This window comes from Copadichromis virginalis, linkage group LG7 (genome assembly GCF_057382275.1).
Source record: "Copadichromis virginalis isolate Kocher_CV1m ecotype Utaka linkage group LG7, C_Virginalis_male_GT1.1, whole genome shotgun sequence".
Lineage (NCBI taxonomy): Eukaryota > Metazoa > Chordata > Actinopteri > Cichliformes > Cichlidae > Copadichromis > Copadichromis virginalis.
In genome coordinates this window covers 33,920,800-33,947,083 of record NC_140624.1, presented here as the reverse complement: position 1 = coordinate 33,947,083, position 26,284 = coordinate 33,920,800, and the positions used below count along the sequence as shown (strand labels likewise).

Sequence of the window (26,284 nt, the reverse complement as noted above, 5' to 3'; positions counted from 1 at the left end):
TTGATTGGAAACCTAACTGGTAGTCAAAGTCTAAGGAAATGTTTTTAAACTTGTTGGCATGTGCCTTGTTTTGTCTTTCAGAAGCCAATGTGAGCACATCAATTCAAGTGAATTCGACAGCCAGAGGTTCTGCTGCTGCCTGGGCCATACTACCCGTCTGTGAGTAGATGCTGCCCACACACTTGCGCAAACTAATTAAAATCCTCATTTCAGATCCTTGGCACTTTTTGGGGGGGAGTTGATTTGACTCCTGACTGTTCGTCTCTCCTCTCAGTGCTACTGGCGATGGCGGCAGCAGGCGGCTACCTGATGTGGAGGAACTGGCAGCTGAAGAACCAGAAGAGCATGAACTTTGACAACCCAGTCTACCTGAAGACCACAGAAGAAGACCTCAACATTGACATCACGAGGCACGGCGCCAATGTAGGACACACGTACCCCGCGGTGAGTGAAGAATCCACGAACAACGTTAACTCAGGGTAGTGATTAACAGTTCGTTCCAGATGAAAATTTAGACTGGGAATTTGGAAATTTCAGCTCGAGACATTTTGTTGGTGAAACTTTGTAAAGGTCTGAGCTGCAGGAACAGTTTAAATGACGGAGCTTTGATTCACATGTTGGTGTGCAAGGCATCAAAATAAACTATTCTAAGCAAATAAAAACAACCCAGGACTAACTCGGTGCACCTGTCACCTTAGGTTGTGAGCAATCACTTACAAAATGTTAGCTCAATTTACTCATAAACTATTGGAGCTGTAAATAAACCATGGCCTCAAATCACCAGAGTAACTAAAACACGCAGCTGCTTATTTATGCAAACAATACCATCACTGTACATGCATTCAGTCAGTAGGTAACCAGGCGTGGGCAGTGGTAGAGGACTGGTAAAGAGTCCTTGTAAGTTGTCCTTAACAATGCCTGTCTGTTTTTTACCCCCTCATACACCTCGCCAGCGTTTTGTGTAATCCTCCCAACAAATGAACTGAACCAGTCACGTAACCTCCTCAGCAAAGGTGAAAATAACCACGAGCTGCAGTTTCTGAGCAGCTTAAATGATTCCAGCCAGGCTTCGGAAGATGGAGCCTGCATGTTAATGACCTCCACTCTCACCATGACCTTGTGGCCCGTAGTAATCCTTAATGTTCATTGTTGGCCGTCTGCAAAGCATGTATACAGATTAAACGGATTAACCTAAGCCCGGCCGGGGCCACAAGATGGACACGAGCCTCTGCTGTCGCCCTCACAGCTGCAGCAGACGTTTCAAAAGGCAACATGAGTTCAATACCTGCAGCACACGCCTTCCCTTTAAACCAGCACACTGTCTTACTTCATGAATGCAGCAGACGGTGCAGCTTGGAATGAACGAGCCTTTAAAGTGCTGTTGTTGTGAGCATTTCTAAACCGGTCTTCCTCTCTCCTCCCCCTCCCTTCATCTTCCTCCAGATTTCGATAGTGAGCACAGAGGATGATTTATCCTGATCGTGTTGGGTCTTTTTTATTTTTTCACGGTCACACCGCGCCGCCTCGTTCCAGTGCCGACGCTTGACCGTAGCAGCAGCAGCAGACCTTATAGTACGACCACATGCCTTCTGAAGTACATTAGACCACTGTGTGTGGTGAAGAGGAAATGTTATTTATTATGTAAATATTGCAATGAATTCTGTCCCGACTGGTTTCATTCCACATCCAAAGTTGTAAGGATCCGTTATTTTTCCGTTATTTTTGGGCCACAGACATTTTCCAGTCATTTCTTTGTCCCGCCCTCTTTAAGAAGCTTGCTGGCATCGTGTCGCAACAGTTGAAAGGGATGAATTGTCAGTTTGATCTCCTCATCTAGGCTCCCAGAATCTGACACGGTGAATGTTTGAAGACTGCACAAAACACGAGGGGTCAAGGGTCCTTTAGAAGTAAGGCTTTAATGAGGAGAGGATGCGGTCCAGATTTTGTTGCTTCCTCAGATGTGAATATTTATGTACGATCATGTTTGGGCAGTAATATCTCAAAACTAAGTTTTCTTTCATTAATTTGAGTGTTTTCTTGCCATCACCACCTCTTAGAATGCATTCTTACAAGATTATTATTATTGTTATTATTATTATTATTATTATTATGCTTGTGAAATAACCATGGTTACAGCTTTTGTAAACACTGTACATATTTGCCCATCCTTTGGACATGATCGTCAATCAGGACTCTTCAATGCACTTTGATCAAATGCTCCTTGTGTAAATAAGATTGTATACATTTGACTTGATCAGTTTTTTGCTATGGTTGGGCGTCATACCAGCGGCTCAGATGTATTTAAGAAGGAAAAAACAAAACACAATGAATTTGGTAAAACTATTTTGTATGTTTGTGCTGTTGCTGTGAACTTTTTCTAGCCTTGTACAAAGAAGGGGGACACCAATAAAATGGGAAGACTCTGTATCTGTGAAGAAACTGATCTGCAAATCACTTCGGAATTAAAATTTAATCCACAACTTTGCTCAGAAAATCTTGTTCTTTGTTTTTTGTCATGCATAAATGTTTTGTGATACATGGCCTCTATGACCTCACCCACTGATTTGTGGACTGTTTTAAAGCCTGTTCCTGAGCTGTACAAATTTTTTTCTTTTGTCAAATCTTGGTTATCAAGAAAACTATAGGTGGTAGGTTGCAGGCAAAATACCAGAATTTCACTCAGCAGAGCTGATTATTCTACAAAGCAAGTACAACATTACGTTTGCTGATTTGACAAATGCTAAAATCCCACTTGTACATGACTAATATAACAACAGTAGTTGTAACTTTGTCTGTTAACCAATGACTGTAGAAAACAGTCATTGGTTAACCATTACAGCCATACTATATCTGCATGATGCTGGGCAATGTTGTGCACCAGCAGGAACCTGGAGCTTAGGACCCACTGCATCAACATTGGGTCTGATGATGGGGTCAAAGGATTTCATCCCAATACTTGATTGCAGTTGTGGTGTTGTAAAGATCTGTACGTCCCTGCATGGGTATTCCAGACAATCACAGACCTACCAAAACAGGTGGTGCAAAGCAATGTTTCCATGGTCTCTCCAGACGTCATTCACATGAGAGCTGGTTTGCCACGAGTGTGCCAATTCTGTTATGCTATGGCAAATCCCAGGCACTGAACAGTAGGCCCATTAGAGGATTTTTTTGGGCCCTCAGGCGACCCTCATGAAGTCAGTTTGTTTGTTCAGAAATTCTCTGCAGTGCCCAGCTGAAGGTAATTTTGCTGTGCTCATCCTGTTCCTCCATGCATAAAGGAGCAGAAACATTGCTTCTGGCCAGCTCTCTTGGAATTTTCTCCGTGTCCTTAAATCTGTAAGGGGTGGGAGAGCAAACCTGACAATGGCACACACTGATGTGCCATCCTGGAGGATTGGACTGCTTGCACAACCTCTTTAGGGTCCATGTAAAGCCTCATGCTTCCAGTAGTGACACTGACCTGAGCAAATGCAAAACTCCCTCGAGGGGGGGGGGAGAAACAACAACACAAACCTACACACACAGAAGATGAGGGAGAAATATGTGATTGGCCTCCACCTGTAAAGCTCTTCCTGTTTTGGGGGTTGTCTCATCGTTGCCCTTGTAGTGCACCTTCATTAAAACAAAACCAGCTGATTAACCAACTCTGACTAAACTGGCCAGATGGATATGCCAGAGATTTAGTGCATTTTGGGTTGGTTTTTTTTTGGGGGGGGGGGGTTGTTTAAAGTTGCAGTGTATTTACTGAAAGCATAACTCCAAAAATATGTAGTTCTCATGCTCAAAGCAAATTATAAAGGTAAATTTGGGTGCAAGAGAACTAAAAATGTTAATGCATGTGCGTGCGCACCTCCCCATAGACCGAGTGGAACAAGTAACAGCACAACTTTCATCTAAGTCTAAGGACTTCCCCTGCACAAGCAGGACTCTGTATGTAATGACTTAAACTCTCCTCCTCTGCTTCCAGCACAGTTTAATCTACCCTCAGTCAGATCAGGGGCAAACATGAGGATGCGTGTATGTAAAGGGAAGTGGGTCGAGAAACTGAGTTTGCCTCCATCTTTTTATTATCCCTGTTTAACTGCAGGAAGGATTAATCTCCACCTAACTACTTGAGTTATAATTGCAGCAACTGCATCAAACGCACACACTTGGATTAAGGCACAGATTTAAAATGCGAAAGTCTGTTGCATCTGAAGGAAGGCTACATCAGATATTTGAAAATCGAGGTTTGCTGTGATGCATTTAAGGAGCGCTCTGAACAACGGGAAATACTTTCCCAAGATCGTATCAACTGAAATATCCAAACTTTGTGTCTTAAAACCAAAAATGTCTTTTATTTGACTGCTGGGAACAGTAGATGCCTTGCTTTCCATTTTTTATTTTTTTTATTTTTTTAGAAAAACTAATATTTACTACATAAAATCCATCTGTTCATCCACAGTTGGCTCAAGGTGACAGCAGGTTAACCCTGCTGTTATGTTGCGGAACAGGAGAGATGTCACATGTCATCTGCATCACTACAGAAAACAACAAAAAAATCAAACTTATAAAAGAAAATCAAAGTCATCAATGCCAGTGTTTCTGACACTTTTGGATGAGTAAATTTGCCCTGGGTCAAATTAACCCAGGAGCATAATTGGTGTTCCTGGAAACCAACATAACAGGAGGGTTAATTTAGTTTTTCCATACTGTGGAGGATCCTTGAGTGTCTTCTGGATCTCTTGCAAGCTGGAAACCCTCAAATGATCAGATGCCCGATTCATGTCAGTTAATTCAAAGGAGCGGCTCAACCGGCTCAGTTCCCCTCCAAGCCTCAAAATACATTTTTCAGTGAAGTGAGGCTTCAAACCATGTACTGCATAAAAGATGGACAAAGATGCTGCAACATTATGTCAAATCATTGATATTGACAATTTTTGATGAGCCAGAAATTACCATATTTGGACAAGGCGATGTGCCGAGTTACTAGCTCACAAGTTTCTTTCATAAACTACGCTATTCAAAAAAAAAAAAAAAAAAAAAAAAAAAAAACCTTAAAGGAACATTTTAAGAAAGACTGTAAGAACACAAAAAATCAGATCTGAGTGGGGGGGGGGGAAAAATCCCAGGTAGGGACCAGGGATGAACGGAGGTGCAGCCTAGCAGCATTGGTACTCTGTTTGTCCCACCACGTGCTTGTATGTGTGTCTGTCAATGTTGGAGAAATCTCCTAATGACACAGTGAATGAAGTCTAAGGGGATCATCTCCCAGATTTAGACTGAAACATAATGTCCCTGAGATGTTCTATTGGATTTAACACAGGGGAGTTTGGGGCCAGTCAGTGGTTTTCCTACATCGTCCCACTAGTGGCAGATCTAACAGTTCTGGTCTTCTATGGCAAATCTAAGTCGGACTCCACGGTGTAGTGAGCACAGAGCTTACTAAAGGATGTTGGGCCCTCAGATCAACCTCTGGAAGCTGTCTTCTGATTGCTTGATCAGATGTTCACACCAGTGGCCTGCTGGAGGTCATTATGCAACTGTGCTCCTTGCACAAAGGAGCAGATACTGGTCCTGCTAAAGTACCTTCTACAGGCCTGCCCAGCTCTGCTACAGTAACTGCCTATTACCTGGAATCTCCTCCATGGTTATGAGACTGTGCTGGAGGAAACAGCAAACCTTCTGGCAATGGCATGTATTGATGTGCCAGCCTGGAGGAATTGGGCTCCCTCTGGAAACACTGTAAGGTCCAGGTATCGCTAACAGTAGTGTCATTGTACTAAAATGTACACCAAAGCAGATGAAACTGATCAACAATCCCCTCAGCTACTTTACGGACCAGATCAATGTCCATGTGTAGTGAAGTATAACAATGACAGAACTTTAGATCTGCATGTGTTCTGTAGGGTACAGAGATTTTGACACCTACAGTCACCTACAAAGAAATTGCTACTCTACTTTTTTCCTATGCTATCTGTTGGCAATGAATGTCAGAACTGCATTTTATAGCTGCTCTGTATCATTACGTTTCAGATGCTGTTGTAAATTAAGAGTTTTCAAATACTGTCTTGTACAAAGCAGTGGACTGACATCTTAGAATAGTATTAAAATGATCACATTTATGACCCTAATTTACCAGATTTGTAAACTTATGTGAAAGTGGGAGGAGAGGGAGAGCTTGAGAGATCAGGAGATGGACAGAAGAGGATAATAGTATTTAAAACTTTAAGCACCCGGATCATCTCAGTCAGCAGCATTAGGCAAGGAGAATCACTTCCCTCATCACTCTGCGTGTGATATCTCTCTGTCAGCTGCGTGCATGTGTGTGAACAGTATGATTTCTTTATTACTGAATGTGTCTGTGAATGCGACGTGTCTCTGTGCAGTTTACATTTAACACTTAAAGCAGCGATCATGTTTAACCACCTCAGAGCTCGAAGCAGGAGTTTATTCTCCAGCTACAAGCCCGGCAGCCGGACTCAAGAGGTCAAAGAAACAGTGGAACACCTGGACTTGATCAGCGCCTTCATTAAACCATGGAACTCCATGCAGGTCAGTCACTCGGTCCATTTGGGATTTGTTTGATTTGATGGAGCTATTTTTAAAAAACAGATTTGAGCTATACCTTTGGATTTTGGTTATGTTTTGTTCAGATTCAACAAGTTCAGTGAGGCTGAGACAGCTTCCATGGTTTTACGGCTGTTGTGTTTTTTCAGCATTGAACCACATTCTAGTGCTCAAGCTAAGACTCTCAAATATAAGATAAAGTAGGATTCATGGATGCATAGATATGGAGAGGTAAATGGGTACTTTATTGATGCCACAGGGGAACTTGCCGTCTCACAGCAGAACGGTAATGAATAAAAATAGTACAGGCTACTATAAGCAACAAATCAACAGCAACATTAAAGTAAAACTGGAACTTAAATATACAGATGTGGAGCTCTTCAGTGAAATCTTTGGCAAGGATGCCAAGCAGGAAGTGGAATTGGACTTGGTATTCCATCTGCCTTAAGCACTGTGTTTTCCTCAAATCCACGGCCAGTTCAGAATCTGCTATTTAAATTTGCTGAAGTACTCAAAGCAAACTCCACGCAGAAGACTGTAGATGACCAGGTGAACTGGGGACCTTCTTGCTATGATGTGAGGCAGAAATGCTATTTAGTGAACCACCATGCCACTTATTTTTCTCATAAGTTTGGAAAGTGATCTGTCACGGCAACCAATAAGGTAAAAATTACACAACAGGTGCTACTCTACACCAGGTTTGGTGTAGAGTAGCATTCACCTAATTGGAACTGTGATGAGCAAAAACAAATCTACTACTTTACTACGATCATATCTAAGCTGATATTTTTCAGTTTTTCTGTTCATTTTGTGTTTTGTTATATTTTGAAGGACCTTGGCAGAGACATCTACGATATTTATGCCGAGTATGAAAACGAGGAGGTGGAAGATCGATTGCCAGTGTCTCCCTCCCGCTTGCTGAATTCTCCAACCAAACACTTCATTCTCAACATCAATGTTGGAGGAACGGTAACTCCGCTTAACTTTTGCATAACTGCTAATATTTTTATTTTACTGTTAGGACTGAACCTGACACTTATTAACAAGCAGCAGAGGTGGCACTCATACATCATTATCAGACTGTGAGCTGCATATCTGTCACAGCCGTCTTGCTCAGATGTTACTGCTGAGCCCGTGGAATCAGTGGTTCTGATCCAATCCCATAGAAACTTACAGATTCAGGAGGTCTCCTCTGAGTTCACTCTGACTTTTTCCAGTAGCAATGAATAAAAACTAGATTTTTTTAAACTGGTTTTGTACATTGCATATTTTTTGTGATATTAGCATTTTGTAATTGTAATGAAAAATTTTCTATGTTTTTTCAAATGTCTATGCTAAAGAGAAGAGACTAATTCTCTTTTTATTTCTCAGGTGTATCACCTGCCTTACAGGTTAGCCGCCAGGTATCCGAAGACTCGGATCGGTCGCTTGGCCACATACACAGACCACAGCAGGAAGCTGGACCTCTGTGATGACTACGTCGTCCAGCGCAACGAGTTCTTCTTTGACCGCGACCCAACAATTTTCCACAACATCTTTAATTTCTACAGGTGACATAAAACACGTGAGGTTATAAGTCAACACAGGGACACTTTAATCTCCTTTGTGATATCTTGGAATGATCATGGATGCTGTTTTCCTGTCTCTTTCCTCTCTGTCAGAACTGGAGTGTTGTGGATTAAAGACGAGCTGTGTCCCCGAAACTTCCTGGAGGAGATAAACTACTGGGGGGTCAGAATCAAAAACAGCCAGCGCTGCTGCCGCATCTCCTTTGAAGAGAGGCAGGACGAGCTGAACGAGCAGCTGAAAATACAGAAGCAGCTTATTACAGAGATGGGCGATCTGGTGAGTAATGTCACACTTTTTGTGCATTTTTACTTAAATTGTGTGTAATAAATAAACATTTACATTATTGTGCTCAAGTTCACCTCAGTTGAACAGACTTAAAAAACCTTTGCATGATTCACAGTTCACAGTATTTATCTTATACCACACCGTAGTGCAGGCGCTCAGTTCACCATCTGTCTGAAACAACCTTTATAGCTCCCTGTCTCTTTTCTTTAAACCAGTTTTCTTCTAATTGGCTGACCCTCATAAATAAATATTTTGAATTACAGGTGGGTGGGGCTTTTTTCATGGATCCTAAATGTTAGAGGACCAAATAGGAAACGTATCTTTTATGTGCTGCGTTTTATAAAAGGTCTGAAAAATAAGTGCAAGATCTCATGTCAGGATCCCTCATGTTTATCTTGTGACCCTTTTGGGATTTCCGTCTTCAAATGTAACACACACACACATATACATGGCCATGGATTTTTATTTGCAGCCCTCACAGCCTAGAAAACAGTAACTTTCCCTTCTCCGTAAGAAGTGGATAATCCACAGGACACAGGAGGCAGTTTGTAATCAGTGACTTTATTTATTTTACCACCGGTTCGACTCCATATGTTTAACAGTGCTGCAAAATAAAATGTCACGGGTTCATCACCTACTGCTGCCTCATTGGTTCAGCAGTTATTTTTTTAACTCTGATTTGGCAGTAATCTGCTGGCTGACTCTGAGTCTGTTTGACCTACATTATAAATCAGCGCTCTGCTCTGCTGTCTTGACAGATGGGGAGAAGAGAATAAGCTTTTCCTTGGCACAGATTTATACAGATGTTTCCATTACAGTTTGCTGTGCCCGTTTTTTAGTTTAATTCAAGCGCGTTTCAGTTTGGTGACTTGTCTTGACATTTCATTCGTCTAGTTTTATCCTCAATGAAAAATAAGATGTTTTTATACTGCCTATTTTTCTGGTTGTTTCTAGTGAGCATCAAGTTTGACTCCCCTCTAAAAAGCAAACAAAAAATGCTGTTTGTATCCTGTTGCTGATGCATTTCCATCCTGCAGGTAGAAACAGAGGAGAATGAGGTGTTATTTAACGGCATGGCCTTTGGGCAGACCCGGAGGAAAATCTGGAACCTAATGGAGATGCCATTCTCCTCGATCACAGCCAAGCTTGTGGCAGTCGCATCCTCCATGTTTGTGCTGGTGTCGCTGGTCGCCATGACCCTCAACACCGTGGAGGAGATGCAGTACAAGGTGTCTATAACACTAAAACCATGACTGATCCTTTATTGTTTCAGAACAGAAGCTGTATCTTTATATTCTGTGTTCTAGACACCATCAGGTGAGCCCAGTGGCAGGTTCTACGGCGAGTACGTCGAGACGTTATGCATCACCTTTTTCACCTTGGAGTACCTGCTGCGCCTGATCTCCACCCCTGCCCTGAAATGTTTTGGACGCAGCATGCTGAACACAGTTGATCTGATCGCTATCCTGCCACACTACTTGCAGATGATCTTGGAATGCTTTGAAGACAAGGACATCCACGTGCACTCTGGAGACATTGAGACAGTAGCACGTGTCGGGAAGGTAAAGAAAAGATGGGAGAGTTGTTGTTGTTAAACTTTAAATATGGTGGTCTTATCCATGTTTAGTAGTGTTTTTTCCCTCTCTGTAGGTTGGGCAGGTTCTGAGGATCATGCGTCTGATGAGAATCTTCAGGATCTTGAAGTTGGCTCGTCACTCAACGGGCCTCAGAGCCTTTGGCTTCACACTAAGACAGTGCTACCAGCAGGTCAGGGTTTATCTGCAGGTTGAGAGAAATATGAAGAAAGTGTTTAACTAAATGCTGAAATTGCTCTAAAATATCTCTCCAGGTGGGATGTTTGCTGCTCTTTATCGGCATGGGAATCTTCATGTTTTCAGCCATGGTGTACACAGTGGAGCACGATAGCTACAACACCAGCTTCACCTCCATGCCACACGCATGGTGGTGGGCTGCTGTGAGTCGACACACAATTACACCAACAATTTTTGTTAAGTACACTTGCTCAACTGCTCATTAATGCAAATAAGTGGTGGAACAGGAGAGTTGCATCAGGGATGTAAGTCCAACAAATCTAATGCTATCATGTTAATATGGACCAAAATCTCTGAGGAATGTTTCCAGCAACTTGTTGAATCTTTGCCAATTAAGACAAGCAAGGTGTAACAGTAAATGTACTTTTGCCTCTTGGCATCTATTAATGTCTGTGTTTCTGGATATGAAACCCCTATTTATGACTTTTAACTCATATCCACTGATTCAACGTACACAAAATGAAGATCTTACACTTCATTTTAGAACCAGTGTTTTACATAAAACATAACAATGTATACAAGTAAGTGTTTGTGTGGTGGGACAAAAAAGAAAGACATGTTTCAGTAAATCCTACCTAAGATCATTCAATCTCTGTGTCTACCTTTGCATCTTTATAGTTATTGTCTCATTCAACCCTCAGGCGAGTATTTCCACAGTGGGCTATGGCGACATGTACCCAGAGACCAACCTTGGACGTATCTTTGCCTTCGCCTGTATCTCCTTTGGCATCATTCTCAATGGCATGCCCATCTCCGTCCTTTACAACAAGTTCTCTGCTTATTACACTAAGCTCAAGGCCCATGAGTACACTGCTGTGACCAAGGCTCGTGGGAAGATGGGCTTTGCCAGGAGGGCAGCAAAGAAGTTCTCAGAGTTCTGCGATGACAGCATTCACCAAAAGTGATGACAGTAGCTTGTAGAAGTTTTAAGAGAAGAATTACAAACATGTGTTTGTGACATGTGTGACAGGTTCCTGATCACACATACTGCAGACAGTACCTGAAATTTCCATAACAGCTAGACTCTATCTGGATGAACTGCCGGATGGTGAGATGCTTCTGGAAACTTCCACCACCAACAACACTTTTCTGATATCAGTTTGGGGGTGTACAGGTAAATAGAAGCCAGGAATTGTACTTGTCATTCTACCTCTTTTTTTCAGGTTATTCAGTTATTTTTACAAATTGTTCTCACAATGTTCAAAGCAATATTATTGTTCATAATAGAACTATTTGACTATTCAGATGCCAGCACTGGTGGAAGTGGAAACTAATGTGGCAAGAGACATTTCAGTGAAACAGCTTCCAGAAGCCATTTAAAGTCAAACTTGAGGACTTTCTGGCCAAAGAATTGGCAAACCTGTTTATTTATGCATACTTTCATCCATCCTCCCATTATACATGATGTAATCCCGCCCATTAAAAAAAAAAAAAAACACAGGTGGTTTAAATTTGGTTACTATACTCTTGCTCTGTTGTGCTCCCTGCAACTCCTATTGGCTTCGCAGTGCACACCTTTGGGGGTGTATGACCTCAACAGATAACCATGGACCTGATAAACTGACTTAGTTGGTGTTTAATGCACCACCACTTCTTCTTGCTAGGTCATGCTCTCTTGGCTGCAGTGTTTAAATTTCTTTGTGTGTAAACTTAGATTATTTAGAAATTGAATAAAAACTCACATTTCTAAATGAGCCGATGTCAGTCTCAATTTTATGTTTTAGCTTTGTGAGCTGGGTAGCAACAAAAATTCATGTTATAGGCCAGAAGTACCGATCCTGGACAAGCCCCCAAATTTATTTTTAACCAAGGTTTAAATACCTTTTGTAGAGGCATATCTGCCTCTGTTCATGAACACTCCCACAAATGCTCCTGGTCACATTCCTGACCCGAAGTATCCCAGGTCTCAACTCTCACAAGCAATGATCCTTGGCACAAAAGTCAACGGTTAGTTTTACACAGAAGGGATTTAAAATGATCAGGACAGGATTTCTAGAGAGTGACCCAAACTGAAAGCAGCACTGTAAACAGTTCAGTGGTGCAAAAGGAGATAACCTTGAAGGGGGGCTGTGGCCAAATTTATATGTAGTATCACTTTTGCTTATTATTGTTGTACAAGGTTTTTTTTTTTAATTCCAATTCTCAAAGTCAAAAAAATGTCCTCTGAATTAAAGGTGTTTATTTATTCCAAACCTGTCTGTGGTGAAGCTGTTAAAGCCTCCATCCCCGACATGGGACCCGATAACATTGAAACATCCAACATCTGGACAGTGCCTGAGAGACCTGTTTATCTGCCCCATGAGTCTCTGTAAGAATGAAACTGTTTCTCATCGTCTTGTCTTCAACAGTTTGTGTACAGAACTTTCTATCCTCAAAATATGAACTGTATCTCTGGAGCCGACAACCTTCTTTTATAAAATATCAGATTTTTTTTTTAAGCAATTTCTTGCTTCAAATGGCAAAAAGAATTGAGCCAGGTTCTTTCACAAGAAAGCAACATTTTAAAAAAGCGATGTAGTCAAATTACACGTATGACATTGTCAAAGAGGACCCATTATGTTCATTTCCCCTCCATATTTTTATTCTTAGGCTCTACAGGAGTGGCTTTGCATGATTCAGAGTTAAAAATTATTTATCTTACAGGTATTACCAGTCTATTTACCATGAGCACCAACCATTGGAACAATATCTATGGCAAAAATGTGACAGGTTCTTCCGCTCACTGAAATAAACCAACATTTTAAAGTCTACTTTGACAATGCTCGTTGATTACTTGCTTGCTCACACTCAGGTTTTGGGGTTCTGTGTCAGCATCACATAAATAAATCTCTTATTTAAAAAAAAAAAAAATCATAATTCATATTATAATTGTCACAATAGTCTTTATTTTGCAAACACAGTAACTTTGTAGCTGATGCTTACAACATATAAAATCTTACAAACCAAATCTGAAGGCTGATCAGATGAATCCTAGTTCACACAAATTACCAAAAAACTTTGGGCTTTGTCATGTTATGCACATGGTTTTACTTGTCCAACCTGCAGAGTGTTGGCCTGAACATAGATTTTAAAATCAAGTCAACTGGAGAAGACCCCAAGCATAAAATAAGCAGAATTTTCTCTTATAATTACAGTAAGTATAAGAGACCTCTGTTCATTTCTTGAAGATCTTGTCATGATTCATTCAGTCATGCTAAGCTCATCAATCACAGACAGAGGCCGTTTCCCATTCACTAATCAGCTCTGTATCTAAACATTTTAGCCTCTGTCCATGAAACCCATCACTTTGTCCAGATTTGTTTAATGTAAATGATGAAGTGCTGAGTTTCAAAGACAGTAATGGACTCGAAACTGATTATCTGAGAATTTATGTGTGTTGTCCGTTGACTTTTGAACTGCCAGCTGTTCTTCCATGTTTGTAATCTGTTTTCTTGTAGCGGTGACCATTTTTCCAAACACTTTTCCTAATTTCCCAGATTCCAAACAAATTCCCATCCACTGTAATTACACAGCAGTGTGTCAGGTTGTATCCACTTCCTGAAAAATGTTCCCATTTGCTGCTTCAATCACTCAGTCATGCAGGTGTTGGTGCCACAGAGGCAGCGATGGGTTAAACATCAGCAGTTTGTTTGGAAGAAACAGGTCTACTTGTTCAGATTCTCCAGCAGGATTTCCACGCCTTTGTTGTTGCTGATGCTGCTAAGCTCCGACCTGATGGACTCCAGCGCCGCCTTCACCTCCGCAGCCACAGACTTGTCACAGCTGTTCAGCAAACTGCAAAGAAACCCCGCCCCCCAAAACTTTAATTTACAAAAAAAGAGGGCAAACGGTTTCTTTGTGATACCAGAGTCGCCCCCTGTTGGTCCTTAGAACAAACACATGGTTATCTTCAGTTTAAAATCAGCTGGAAGTGCCATGTTTTCACATGTTCTTTGAGCATGTTTTAAAATCAGTATTGATTATCTGCTCTTGATAGATTTTTAATCACCGTTTTATCATCATCTGATAATATCTAGGATAGAAGTAGGCAGCACGCAGAGGTTATTTTGTGCTAAAGAAGAGTCATGTGACATTTGACATTATGATACCCTTCATCCCTGACTGGGGTTTGAGTTTTTGTCCAGCCAGTTAATAAAAAGACCATCTGAGATGAACTTCAGTTGTTATACAACCCTCAAGAAACACCCTCTGAAGTGATAGAAATGTGTTTGTTCACCGACCTGCAGAGCACCATGGCTCCTCTGTTGACTTTGGCCCAGCTCTTCATCTTATTTGTTCCTACTGTGTCCACGAGGATCCTCCCAAATCGCTCTGAGAGGGTAAAACAGACAGGCAGAGATTAACAAGATACAGAGATTAAGAAGATATATAGTTTCCACTTTCTAGCGCTGATGTGAAGTGATTTTCCTGCAGGTATGTAGGAGTATTGCAGTTTGTGGTGGTTTGTGGTTCTGTTGTTCAGCTCAGCAGGGACACACTCCAAAGCTGTGTGTTTGGCTTTTAGTCCACTGAATACCACCTGTCTGCTTCTAGCGTACTCGTGTTTTTAAAAAGTTCAGTTCTTTCTTTTGATCCATAGCTATAACTGACTAAATCCTCAATCGGGTTAGAGGGGACAGGCACTAAGCTGTTTTCACACATGTGGCCATTAACATTTGGAGACAATGCTCTAGAGAGTTGCCAATGAGAACACAATGTCCAGCTCAGTTGAATCAGGCATTAGCTGGTCTTTAACCTGGCGGTATGTTAGAAGTGTGACAGCTGGACACTGGACCTTGTTTTTACTTTGGGTATAACTATTGATTTTATTTACTCTGAGGACATTTTTATTTGTGATCACCCTGTTATTGTTTTTAACATGTCTTTTAATGAGCTTTTGTTCCCTGTTCAACGGATACTTAGCTCTCGTATCTTAGACTCCTCCACAGCTAAGACATTTGCAGATGCTTTTAACCTACTATCTCCTCATAATGATGTTGATTATTCAACCAATCTTTTGAATAATTATTGCCTTTCTATTTTAGATTAAATTTGTCCGGTTAAAATGAGAGTTTCTGCTTGCAAATCTCCTCCTTGGCTAAATGACAGTATTTGCGGTCTAAAACATGATTGTCGTAAAGCGGAGCGCAGGTGGAGGAAAACCCATCTAAATGTTCATCTCCTCTACCTAAAGGACCTTTTAGCTTCTTTTAATAATGCTATCAGAGATGCAAGGGCTGCCTATTTCTCACACTTAGTTACAAAGAGCAGAGGTAATCCTAAGGTGCTATTCAACACAATTAGTGACATTGTTACTCCTGCTCTTCCTGCAGCCCCTATTTCATCTAATGAGGACGACTGTGACAGTTTTCTTTCTTTTCTGCTTGCAATGATGAAGAATGTAAGAATAAATTTTTCTCATTCAGCACCTGTTATGTCGATCTCAACCCCATCTCGGCACGTCATTTTGGATACTTTCTCTCCCGTTTCACTACCTGAGCTGGTAAAACTAGCGAATTCAGTAAAGACATCCTCTTGTCCACTTGACATTGTTCCTGCATCATCATTCAAAAATGTCTTCCAGGTAATTGGTCCATCTGTGCTCACTCTAATCAACTCTTCACTGGCGTCTGGTATAGTTCCGGTTTATCTTAAAAATGCTGCTATTCTCCCACTTTTAAAAAAACCTCAGCTAGACCCCACTCTTTGGAGCAGCTACAGACCTATCTCTAAATTACTGTTAATTGCTAAGCTTCTAGAAAAGGTTGTGGCTAAGCAACTTATAGCAGCTCTGGACAAACATAGCATTTGTGATAAGTTTCAGTCTGGCTTTCGCCGAGCTCACTCCACAGAAACAGCCCTTCTTAGGGTCTCAAGTGACATTCTGATGAGTAATGATGCAGGAAAATGCTCAGTCCTACTTCTGTTGGACCTAACATCGGCTTTTGACACTGCTGACAACCGCAGCCTCCTGGAAAGGCTTAAACATTGGGTTGGTGTATCGGGTACTGCTTTGGAGTGGTTCTCCTCATATCTACATCACCGATCTTCTTCTGTGGTGGTCTCCGATTTTAGGTCATCCTCTACTTCCCTTACTTGTGGTCTCCCTCAGGGTTTGGTCTTGGGGCCTTTATTGTTCTTAATATATCTTCTCCCCCTCCAGCATATAATGGGCTCTTTTGAGGACATTTGTTATCACCGTTATGCTGATGATATTCAGTTGTACATCTCTTTTAAGCCCCAGGATTTATCTAAGCTTCAGCTTCTGAATGATTGCTTAGATTCCATCAAACATTGGATGCTGCAAATTTCCTCTAACTCAAACTGAAGTCCTCGTATGCGTTCCTGACAGATTTTTATCCCAGACAGTGAAAGCCCTTGGTCCTCTTTCAGTGTATGTCAAATCCTCTATCAGGAATTTAGGTGTAACTTTTGACACGACTCTCACATTGGATGGGCATGTGAAATCTCTGGTTCGATCTTGTTTTTATCATTTAAGAAATGTGGCTAAGTTAAGCCCTATTTTATCTCACCCTGAACTGGAGATTGCCATACATGCATTTATTTCCTCACGCTTGGACTATTGTAACTCTTTCTTTATGTGTCTAAGCAAAGGTTCTCTGGATCGTCTACAGGTTGTGCAAAATGCTGCAGCTAGGCTGTTGACAAAATTTTATTTATTTATTTACAGCTGCTGCTTCCAAGCAGCTGTCATGTGTCCTGTCTGCTTGTCTAAAAAAACACAGTGTTCCCAGCATTGTGAACACATCTAAACCCAGCCTGATTCCCCTGCAAATATCTGGAGTTTGTGTGAAAATGACTCAAGCTAATCTAAGAAACCCACCTAAACAGGTTTTTTAAATGCTCAGCACGCTGTCAGAAATGACCCTGAATTCAACAACATTCTCATTAAAACCAGTTTACTGTGTGTGTGTCAGAGTGTCCTTACCTTCCTTGCCGGCCTCTGCCAGCGTGACGTCCTGCTCTATGAGCCACTTCAGCACCAGGTGTCCTGCTGGATGCTCTGCCATGTGAAGCTACAGAGGGCACAAAGAGCACAGCGCATCAAACATAAAGTCACCATCAAAGCTTCTTTTAGTGAATATCCAAGTAAAAAAAAAAAATCCTTTCATATTCATATTTGTTGTTTGTTGACACTTTTGTGCTCGGTTTCTAACTGCTGTCACACACCTCGCCTTTAATCCCTCCTGGTACCAACTCCTGATTGGCCAGCTGAGCCACAGCCGTCATGGCGGGCCGCAGGTCCCCACAGGCCGACGCCAAGATGTCGCTGATGGTGACGCTGGTCGCCTTGTCCATCGCCATGGCAGCTGCGTTGTTACATAGGTACTCCAGCAGCGGTGGGGAGACAACTTCCAGCAGCTCCTTCCTCCGAGTTGCTGTGTCCTTTTTACTGAACAGAGCAGAAACATGTGACCTTCACTCCATCTCAGATTTTTATATGTTAGCATTACTATTTATTTTTACTTTCTTGGATTAAACAAAACCGTCCATATTGCTGTTACCTGTGTGCGTTTCCGTCTCCCTTCTCCAACACCTTGATGATCTCCGGCACCAGGTGAGCCGGGTCTCTGGGGCTCAGCAGGTACACTAGGACCTTTTTACCGTACTTGTTACCTACGACCTCATCCAGAGATTCTAGGATCTCCTGGAAAGGTGGGACACAAATGAGTTTTTAATGGGGATACTTCTTAAACATGTCATGCTTTGCATTCTCTCCCCTCCCAGTCAGGAGCATATGAGTCCAGGAACCATCCAAGTCTGAAGCTAAGGTTTCTTTTGCTGTGGCAGTGTGTGTCTGCCCTGTTCCTGTTCAGACAGATTTGCACTTTGGCTCAGGCCACTCACAGTCATTTTTCTCTACACTCTCTAGTCAGTTTGCAGATTCCTGCTGGGCTCCAAAACCATTTGAGTCTGCATACCAATGAAGTATTTTGCATTTGACTTACTGAGAGCACGGCCTGTTTGACCAGCTTGGTGTCGTCCACACAGTCAAATATGGCCAAAAGAACCAGGTGAGCAAACTCCCCCTGTGGATACATACATATATCAGTCCTCACTCTTACTCACTCTGAGGAATTTTAATTTCTGAACAATGTGACTTTAAAGAGATTAAATAATCAGCTGCTATTTTCTAGTTTTGAACAATTGTGCACATAAAAAGTTGTCTGAGACGTTTTAGAAGATACATCAAGAACAGAGAATTTCATCACAAAACATCTGAAACTGACAGAAATCCACAAGAAAAATAAGACTAATGAGAGGTAGAAGTGGAGGTGAGAATACAAAGTACAGAAATGACAGTGATTATTTTTTGGCAGACATACAACCATGAAGTTATTTTACACTACACTAAAAACATCCAAACTGTTTATAACATACTTTAATTGACCTGCAGACACTTTGCATGAATTGTTAACATATAAACATAGGTTTTGGTTTAATCAATCAACACATGATTAAATGAACTCACCATGGCAAATTTCACCATGTAGGTCTTCATAGTTTTTATGATGACTTTTCGGTCCTGAAACAAAAAATAAAACAATGACTTTGTGTAGCAGACGCTTCCATTTCCTGCCAGTCATCAACATTAGTTACATATATATGAAGTTTGGATGGTGCCAATCTAAAGATTATGAGGAACTGAAGAAGCTTTAATGTGCGGCTGGCATGTTAGAAAATAATTATGATCATCCATCTTCTGCCACTTGATGTCCATCAGGAATCCTAATCAGATGCATGAACCACCTGAACTAGCTTCTTTCAATGAATAAAGCAGCAGCTCTACTCTGAGCTCACCCCTATTCTAATGAAGAACAGGCCATCTTGCATCTTCTAGAGGAAACTCATTTCCCCTCATCTTTTGGTTGCTACCCAGAACTTGAGGGTAAGAGTGTAGATGCACCACTGAACTGACAGCTTTGCTTTTACACCGCAGAAGAAAACCTCTTTGATCACCACAATATCAGTTTACCCTGGGGCTTGTGGTACATGGAACAATTCTGATAGGTAATAATAAAAAAACAACTTTCAGCCTAACCTTTATTTCCCAAGGGGTCACAGTGGATGGACCTGCAACCCTGTACTGGCTTACTAGTACAGGTAAAAGCCTGGGTTTGTGTGTCCTCCTGCTAACCTCATGAACCGATAAATAAACACAGGTGATGACTTGAGGTCATTTATGCCACCGATTTTAAACTGGGTACAAGAGTCTTTACGTAAACAAAATCCGATCAGGCTCTCTCTTCGTGTATTTTGAGCCCATAAGTTTTGTTTTCGAGCAGAGATTTTTAAATGACTCCCATGGAGGAAAAAAGAAAAGAGTGAAGGCTGCTTCTCAACTGTCTGTAACAACAGAACTCCTGCATGTGCACGTGCAGTTGTTGCATTTGAGCATGTGCGCACCTTGGCTGTGCCGTGCCACAAGCTGTTCATCGCCACTCGGGCTCCGTCATGAGTGTGGGCCATGTAGACGACAGACTGTCTGATGGACTCGATCATCTCCTGCTCGAATCGCAACAAACACAGAGCAAGGAGAAACAATTATTATTCCATTTTTAGTTCCAATGAAGCAGCGATATTCAGCTTCTGTTCTTTAATACATGGAAACTTTAAAAAGAGGCTCACCGTTCTCTGTTTCTCAGGAGCACACTGGAAGAAATCCAGGAAGACTTTGTGGACTAGAGAGTGTTTGATCACTTGTTCCCTGAAATACAAAAAAAACAGTCCAAGTGATTAACAAACATCCAGATAAAATAAAATATAAACAGAATTTTAAAAACAGAGCAACTGCAGTTAATGGCATTTCCACTTTAGATTCACTTTTCATCCTTCCATTTGACCCATACAGCAATCCTGGCATACAACTTCACTTGGGGGCAGGGATAGCTCAGTAGGTAAAGTGGTCGCCCCATGATCGGAAGGTCGGCGGTTCGAATCCACTTAACGGCTACCCTGAGGTACCCCTGAGCAAGGTACCGTCCCTACACACTGCTCCCCGGGCGCCTGCTTAGTGGGCTGCCCACTGCTTCACTGAGTGAATGGGTCAAATGCAGAGAAAAACAAGTAATTTCCCCATGGGGATCAATAAAGTATCCATTAGTATTATTATTACTTCCTGTTTGACAGCTTTGCAGCGGATTTCAGTTAACCATATCTAAAATCCATCTGATAGCTTCTGTGAGCTTTGGTCTGAAGATGAAAAAGTTTGGATAGAATATTTGTGGCATTTCAAAAGAGGTTAAACCTTTAACTTCTAATGGTAGAAAATCCACAGTGGTGCCAAATGACGTAGGCCACTTTCACCCTAGAACTAAACCAGTGCTTCATTTTTCAAACACGTAAAATCACCTCCTTCTTCCACCCATATGCACAACGTGCAGACTTTGAGTGAAAAGAATGACAGTAACTTAGGTCTGAATCAGGGCACCAAAGAGCCATTTTAGCCCCTCAGGCTGAATACTGGGAGAAACAGAGCCGTGTGTCTGTGTCTGGGGTCCAGCCCTGAACGTAAAACTCAGGGTCAAAAATATAGAGATATTTATTGAAAAATAACAGCATATTAAATGCTCTTTTAATGCGATTTCTGTTTCTGAACATCGCTGCAGAGCTTCTCCATATCAGGGCTGTAATATTAATGCAGTACTGCAGTGGCATCAGTCAGGAATAAGCACCGTTTGGACTTCATGTGGTTCATGTTTGAGAAAACCTTCTCGCATAGGTATACGGATCCAAAGATGGACAGGACTCCGAAATATGGAGAGAAATTTGTCTCAGTGCGTACAATATGATCTGCAAGTATAAATTAAGTTTAACAAATGTGTTCAATGATTTGTGTATAACTTTTGAGGACGCATGTTTAAATCCACACAAATACAAAACAGAAATACCAAATCTGACCTAAAACCATTTTACAAATGCGTACATCCAAACCCGAATAAGTTCAGCTCACCAATCCGATAATTCTGACTTTCAAAAACCTTTGTGTGCGTACAAATGTCTAAAACAGCATGTAACATCTCTCTCACTTACAAAACCTTAAATATGTGTGGACGAATCGACTTCAAGGTTTTATTTGTAACTTTTAAGTTCAGTAATGAAATTTTATAACTTTAACTTTCTTTTAGGTTCTAATTTATCTAAAAGAATTAAATTCTGACCATAAATGCGTCTCAAACCAAATCAAAGTTTCCACATCAGCTCAGATTTGTTCTCATCTTTAGGAAAAACATTTTAAACAATGTTTTTATTGAATCTTTTGCCATTTTACCTCAACTTAATGTGAATTGCTTTATTCATTAGTATAACAAAAACTGAAAGCTTTAACCACACTCTGTCAGAAAACATTTGTAAAGGACTTCAAAGTCAAACTTAGCAGGTGATTCTTTTCCTGGTCTTACTTCTGGGCCATGGGTGTGAGAATCTGCTTCATCTCGTCCATGATGTTGTTCAGCTTGTCCGGGTTCGTCCTTACGACTTTCTCAAGGGTGTTGAACTCGTATGACTGGACACGGACAAAGAGACGCACAACACCAATTAATAAACACACCTCTCAAAAATAATAATCACAATAGTGGTCGGCCTGTTTGTCTGCCCTCTGGTGGCGCTGATACAAAACAATAGTTTTAAGCCTCTGTGTGTGTGTGTGTGTGTGTGTGTGTGTGTGTGTGTGTGTGTGTGTGTGTGTGTGTGTGTGTGTGTGTGTGTGTGTGTGTGTGTGTGTGTTTACCTTGCAGACAGTGTAGGTGTTGCCGTACAGCTCATCTGTGAGCATGAGTCTCTGTGCGAGCACCGCTTTGTCATTGTACGCATACTCGATGATGGACGAGGCAGCGGCGTGCCGGAGCATCTGTCGCACGTGACCTTTAAACCTGTTAATCACTGCTGCCACCAGCTCTTTGTTCCTGTGGAGGAAGTAAATACATAAATAATAAATACACCTAAGATTACACTTATCTACTGCAGAACTTCATTGTAGCTGCTGAGCAGTTTATTCTGTCATATTTAGCTGAATTCATTTAAACTGGTTGGACAAAATAATAGAAACACCTGTTTCAAGATGCTTTTGCAGAAAGGGGAAAAAAACTCCTCTAAGCCGACTCACCCGTACACCAGCAGCTTTTTCACCACATGTCTGCCGTACTGTGACTTGCTCAAACTCAGGATGTCATCTGTTAAAAGAAAACAAGGACACAGTCGTATAACTGGATCTTTTTATATCTACTCACATCTTACTTATTGAATTTTGATGTAAAAGGGAAAATGTGCTGCCTGTTCATAATCCGTGGATGAGGTGTTTTGAAAAAAGCGGCAGAAGCTAGTTTCAGTAGCAACAAATATGACTTTGGCGCTGATGGATTTCTGTTGGTTTTGATAAAAATATAAATTTTCTGGAGGGAAGTAGCAGGGAAAACCCACTGGACCCAAAAATCATTCGTTACCAGCAAAGTTATCAGGGCCGTTCCTGCATGAGTTGAAAAGGTCCAAAGGAACCTCACTAGAATTCTAATATTTTTAACCAGTTTTGCTGGTCTGTAGGCCCATTTACTCAAACATATAAGACATTTTTCCCATTCATCCATCCTTTTTCGCTAATCCTTATCAGGGCTGCAGGAGGGCTGGAGCCTGTCCCGGGCACCAGAGGCATGGGTACACCCTGGACAGCTCACCAGTCTGTCACAGGGCTAACAGAGAAAGACAGACAACCATTCATACTCTCATTCACACCTATGGCCAATTTAGAAACAGCAATTAACCTAACCCTGCTAAATATATGTCTTTACACTGTGTGCTGAATTTTTATGCCAGCATAAAAATGAACGTACATTACTCATGCACGCCAGGGTTTTCTCAGATTCTGGCTGGTTAAAGCACCACGTGTGGTCAATTTGTGATTTCCCTTTCTTGCTAAAAGCCTCGTTGCCATTTCTAAAAATTCTTCTGTGCAAGAATAAAAAGTTAAAACAAACAAAAAATAAAAAATAAAGGGAAAACTATCCACTGTCACATTAAAATCCAGAACTGCTAAATGCCCACAGCCCATTCTGAGTTTTCTGTCTGTATTGGGGATATTTTCTAGACGTCACCTCTGAATTAACTGGTGATGAAAAAGCTCAGAGTTTGGGGTAACTCACACGCAGACTGTAACACTTCCAAAGACAGTAGATGAAATTATGATGCTCACCTTTGAGCTCCTCAAACACTTCCTGCCTTTGCTCGTGGTTGCTGAACTGAATGTAACACTGCAGCACTCGCACGGCGTCGTGAGCAAACGCCATCTGGAGGAAGGAAAGCACGGTCACATAACAATCCAAATCATTCCATAAAATTAAAACAAAATGCAAGAAACTGCTTGTTTTCCTCTGTTCTGTTTTTATGATGTTTTATGATCCGTGTGTCCACTTTTAAGCCTCTTTACTTTCTGAGTCAATTGCAGACATGATGAACAATCCTAAGAGAACTACATTTTAAAAAGGTACATCTTATTGGAAGCCTATCCTGTTTGTTCTTTTTTTCCGTCATATATGATTAGGCTAGTGTATGTACACGTAATCCCTGTGAGCCAAATACTTAGATTTCAGGAGGTTTTTTCCCCACTGTATGATGTCAACAAGAGTGAATGTCCATAATATGGTCATTTGAGGATGGGTTCATTTTAAAGAAAAGTTAAACAGGTTTAAAAATAAAGATAAATCCAAATGTGCAGTTTCTAACAAACAGACGAACCTGTTTGACTTTTCCATGGATCAGATCACGAAGCTCTCTCAACAGTTTCTTCTTCAGGTCTTTCTCGCAGTTCTTCCTGTTAGCACAAACATCCAATACTGAACCGACCGCAGCAATACAAACGACGGCCTTGTCTCCGACCCTGTGAGTGAGTGTGTGTGGACATGTACCTCCTGAGGTCTCCCCACATATGTTTGGACTGATTGATGATCTCATACATGTCCTTCCTCTCAGCTTCCTGTCGACTCTTCTTCAGGTCCTTCTTTCTCTGTTGCCTGTTCTTCTTCAGCTCCTCCTTTGTGAGCTTCTCATTTGGTTTAAACCCATCCTTCTTCACCTTCTTAGCTCCAGGACCTGATCTCACACAAAAGAGGAAATACAACTTTTGCTTTTGAAGACCGTCCTCTAACAGAAAGGCTCTCAGGAGAAGCCGAACACAGAATCAGTGATTTAGAGCAGAATGCGTCATTTCAGCAGTCTGACTGTCCACACTGTAGCACAGAGAGTGTATCTCATGTATTTATTTATTTTTACTCTAAAACTAACAAGCAGTGCGTTGATAACATGTGCTGTATATGTGCAGAATGTATGTGTGTTAATTATGTTCAGCTTATGATATACAACCAACTCCAATGTTTACAGTGTCAGATTTGGTCTGTAAAGAGCCGATATTTCCTCACCCTCACCTCCTTCATCTTTAGCATCTGTCAGTTTCCTCTTCCCTCCTTTAGAGAAAGAAAACTTTGTTTGTCTCTTGTCGCCATCCCAGCCCTTCCCCGGTCGGCTCTTCCTCTCTGCGTTGTTGTACTGTTTGAAGGGCTTTTTGCTGCCCGGTTTTCCACCAAATTTGGTCCCTGTGGAATCTGGGCAAAATGAGACACCGCAATCACAAAACTGGTTTGATGTGATGAAGCTTGGAAGCGTTGTTGTAAAAGATGCTTTACCTTTTCCTTTTCCTTTCTGCATGAACTTCTTCCCATTTTTAGGAGAAAACATTTTTTTTGATTGAGTTTCCATCCTAATGTCTGTCTGAGAGAAAAAGTGAGACAAGAGTAGGAAAATTAACATGTCACATACACGCAGGTGACAAATTAAAGTAAAAAAGAAAGAAAGAAAGGATGGAACGCCAATCTCCCACAAGCGGTTATCTGGGTTGAAATTTGTTGGTTATGGAGAGTGTAGCATGTGATCAATATCTCTTTCATACTCATCAAAACCACTGCGTGACCGCTCATGCTGTCACACATAGGCTGTATACAACAAGAGGCTTAGCAGGCACCACAATCCTTCACTGTGTGCTGCAAAGTGATGATGAGATTTTCTATCCATCAGTTACTGCAAGTACAGTGTACTTTGCTGTGATCTGCAGGAGAAGCAGCACTACAGCTGGTGATACTAACAGACTGTACAAACTGGAATCACGAAGACTGGTTCTGTGATTGCAACTGATGAGAACTAAAAACTTGCTATGCTATCACTCTCTATAACACAATATATCTGAAAAAGAAGCACCTGACAGATGTTAATAATAATAATAATAATAATAAATATTAGTATCATCTGATCATTATTTAAACTGCTTTAATAAGTAACCAAATATGGGAAAAATAAAGTATTCCTGAACATCTTACCGAGGCAGTGAGAAGCTTTGTTGGACTGGGCGAAAGTGTCTGACGATAACGTTTCTGATTCTAATTGGATTTAAACTAGAACCACAGACAAGAAACTACACCAAGCTTTTTTTCTTCACATGCTGTTAATGACGAAACTCTGCTTAAATTTTAATATTAATGAACCACTTTTCCATCAGTTATAACAGTTTTGAAATGTGTTTTCGATCCATAAAGCGCTTCTGGTGCTTTTACCCATGCTACTTAGTTAGCAACATATATAACACAAGTTAGGAACTGTTATTGCGCAAATAAAAATAGCATTTTGTTATAACATAACGACGTAAACGTGATTTTTTCGAGCAGTTAACTCACATTTCAGATGTACACGCTACCTCAGCTCCGTCCCATGTGTTCTATAACCGACACGGTTTACGGCACCAAGCGTCCAATCAAACTGAAACTCCACTGCCGTAAAACGTTGGTTGTTGCGACAATTCATTATCGCCCAAAAACGCCGCACCGATAAATTTATTCGTTTCAGCTCCCAATATTTAACACTTTGAGTGGTTGTGCAGTCCCAAAGTGTACTGACAAAAAGTGAACTTTTTTTTCGATTTGTGGAGCTCTGAGCCACTGTAACGCGGCCAATGTTTGTTTACAGACTGTCATTTAAAGGGGCAGACCTCGTTACTGTGGTTACATCGATGT

General features: G+C 41.2%; 3 protein-coding genes across 8 annotated transcripts in view; 2 read left to right on the top strand and 1 right to left on the bottom strand.

Annotated features, from left to right (window-relative positions):
* The window catches only part of vldlr (very low density lipoprotein receptor), a 64,819-nt gene extending 62,334 nt beyond the window's left edge, over positions 1–2,485 (top strand). For both annotated transcript variants that reach the window (XM_085463138.1, XM_085463137.1), the window contains 3 exons: positions 82–159; positions 275–444; positions 1,444–2,485. In XM_085463138.1, coding sequence (XP_085319264.1) covers positions 82–159; positions 275–444; positions 1,444–1,479 — 284 coding nt within the window. In that variant the 3' untranslated portion in view covers positions 1,480–2,485. The remainder of the gene's footprint in view (positions 1–81; positions 160–274; positions 445–1,443) is intronic.
* Positions 2,486–6,396: 3,911 nt separating this feature from the next.
* On the top strand, positions 6,397–11,650 carry kcnv2a (potassium channel, subfamily V, member 2a). The gene is made up of 9 exons (XM_085465197.1): positions 6,397–6,534; positions 7,381–7,518; positions 7,921–8,099; positions 8,211–8,394; positions 9,441–9,632; positions 9,711–9,965; positions 10,054–10,170; positions 10,253–10,411; positions 10,877–11,650. The coding sequence occupies exons 1-9, from the start codon at positions 6,397–6,399 to the stop codon at positions 11,138–11,140; spliced, it is 1,626 nt and encodes a 541-aa protein (XP_085321323.1). The 3' UTR covers positions 11,141–11,650.
* Positions 11,651–13,097: 1,447 nt separating this feature from the next.
* Positions 13,098–26,228, bottom strand: pum3 (pumilio RNA-binding family member 3). 5 transcript variants are annotated; one of them, XM_085463130.1, is made up of 18 exons: positions 25,949–26,228; positions 24,908–24,992; positions 24,644–24,826; positions 24,134–24,317; positions 23,964–24,039; positions 23,422–23,515; positions 22,342–22,408; positions 21,967–22,141; positions 21,638–21,741; positions 19,866–19,944; positions 19,644–19,742; positions 18,709–18,762; positions 18,185–18,265; positions 17,741–17,883; positions 17,406–17,628; positions 17,164–17,251; positions 14,456–14,546; positions 13,098–14,009 (listed from the first exon to the last, which is right to left on the bottom strand). In XM_085463130.1, exons 2-18 carry the CDS (start codon positions 24,978–24,980, stop codon positions 13,880–13,882), a joined length of 1,944 nt encoding a protein of 647 aa, XP_085319256.1. In that variant the 5' UTR covers positions 24,981–24,992; positions 25,949–26,228; the 3' UTR covers positions 13,098–13,879. The 5 variants fall into 5 exon arrangements, with proteins under 5 accessions (XP_085319256.1, XP_085319258.1, XP_085319261.1 ...); XM_085463132.1 differs by having other exon boundaries at positions 24,908–24,988; XM_085463135.1 differs by having other exon boundaries at positions 24,650–24,826; positions 25,949–26,227.
* Positions 26,229–26,284: the final 56 nt, after the last annotated feature.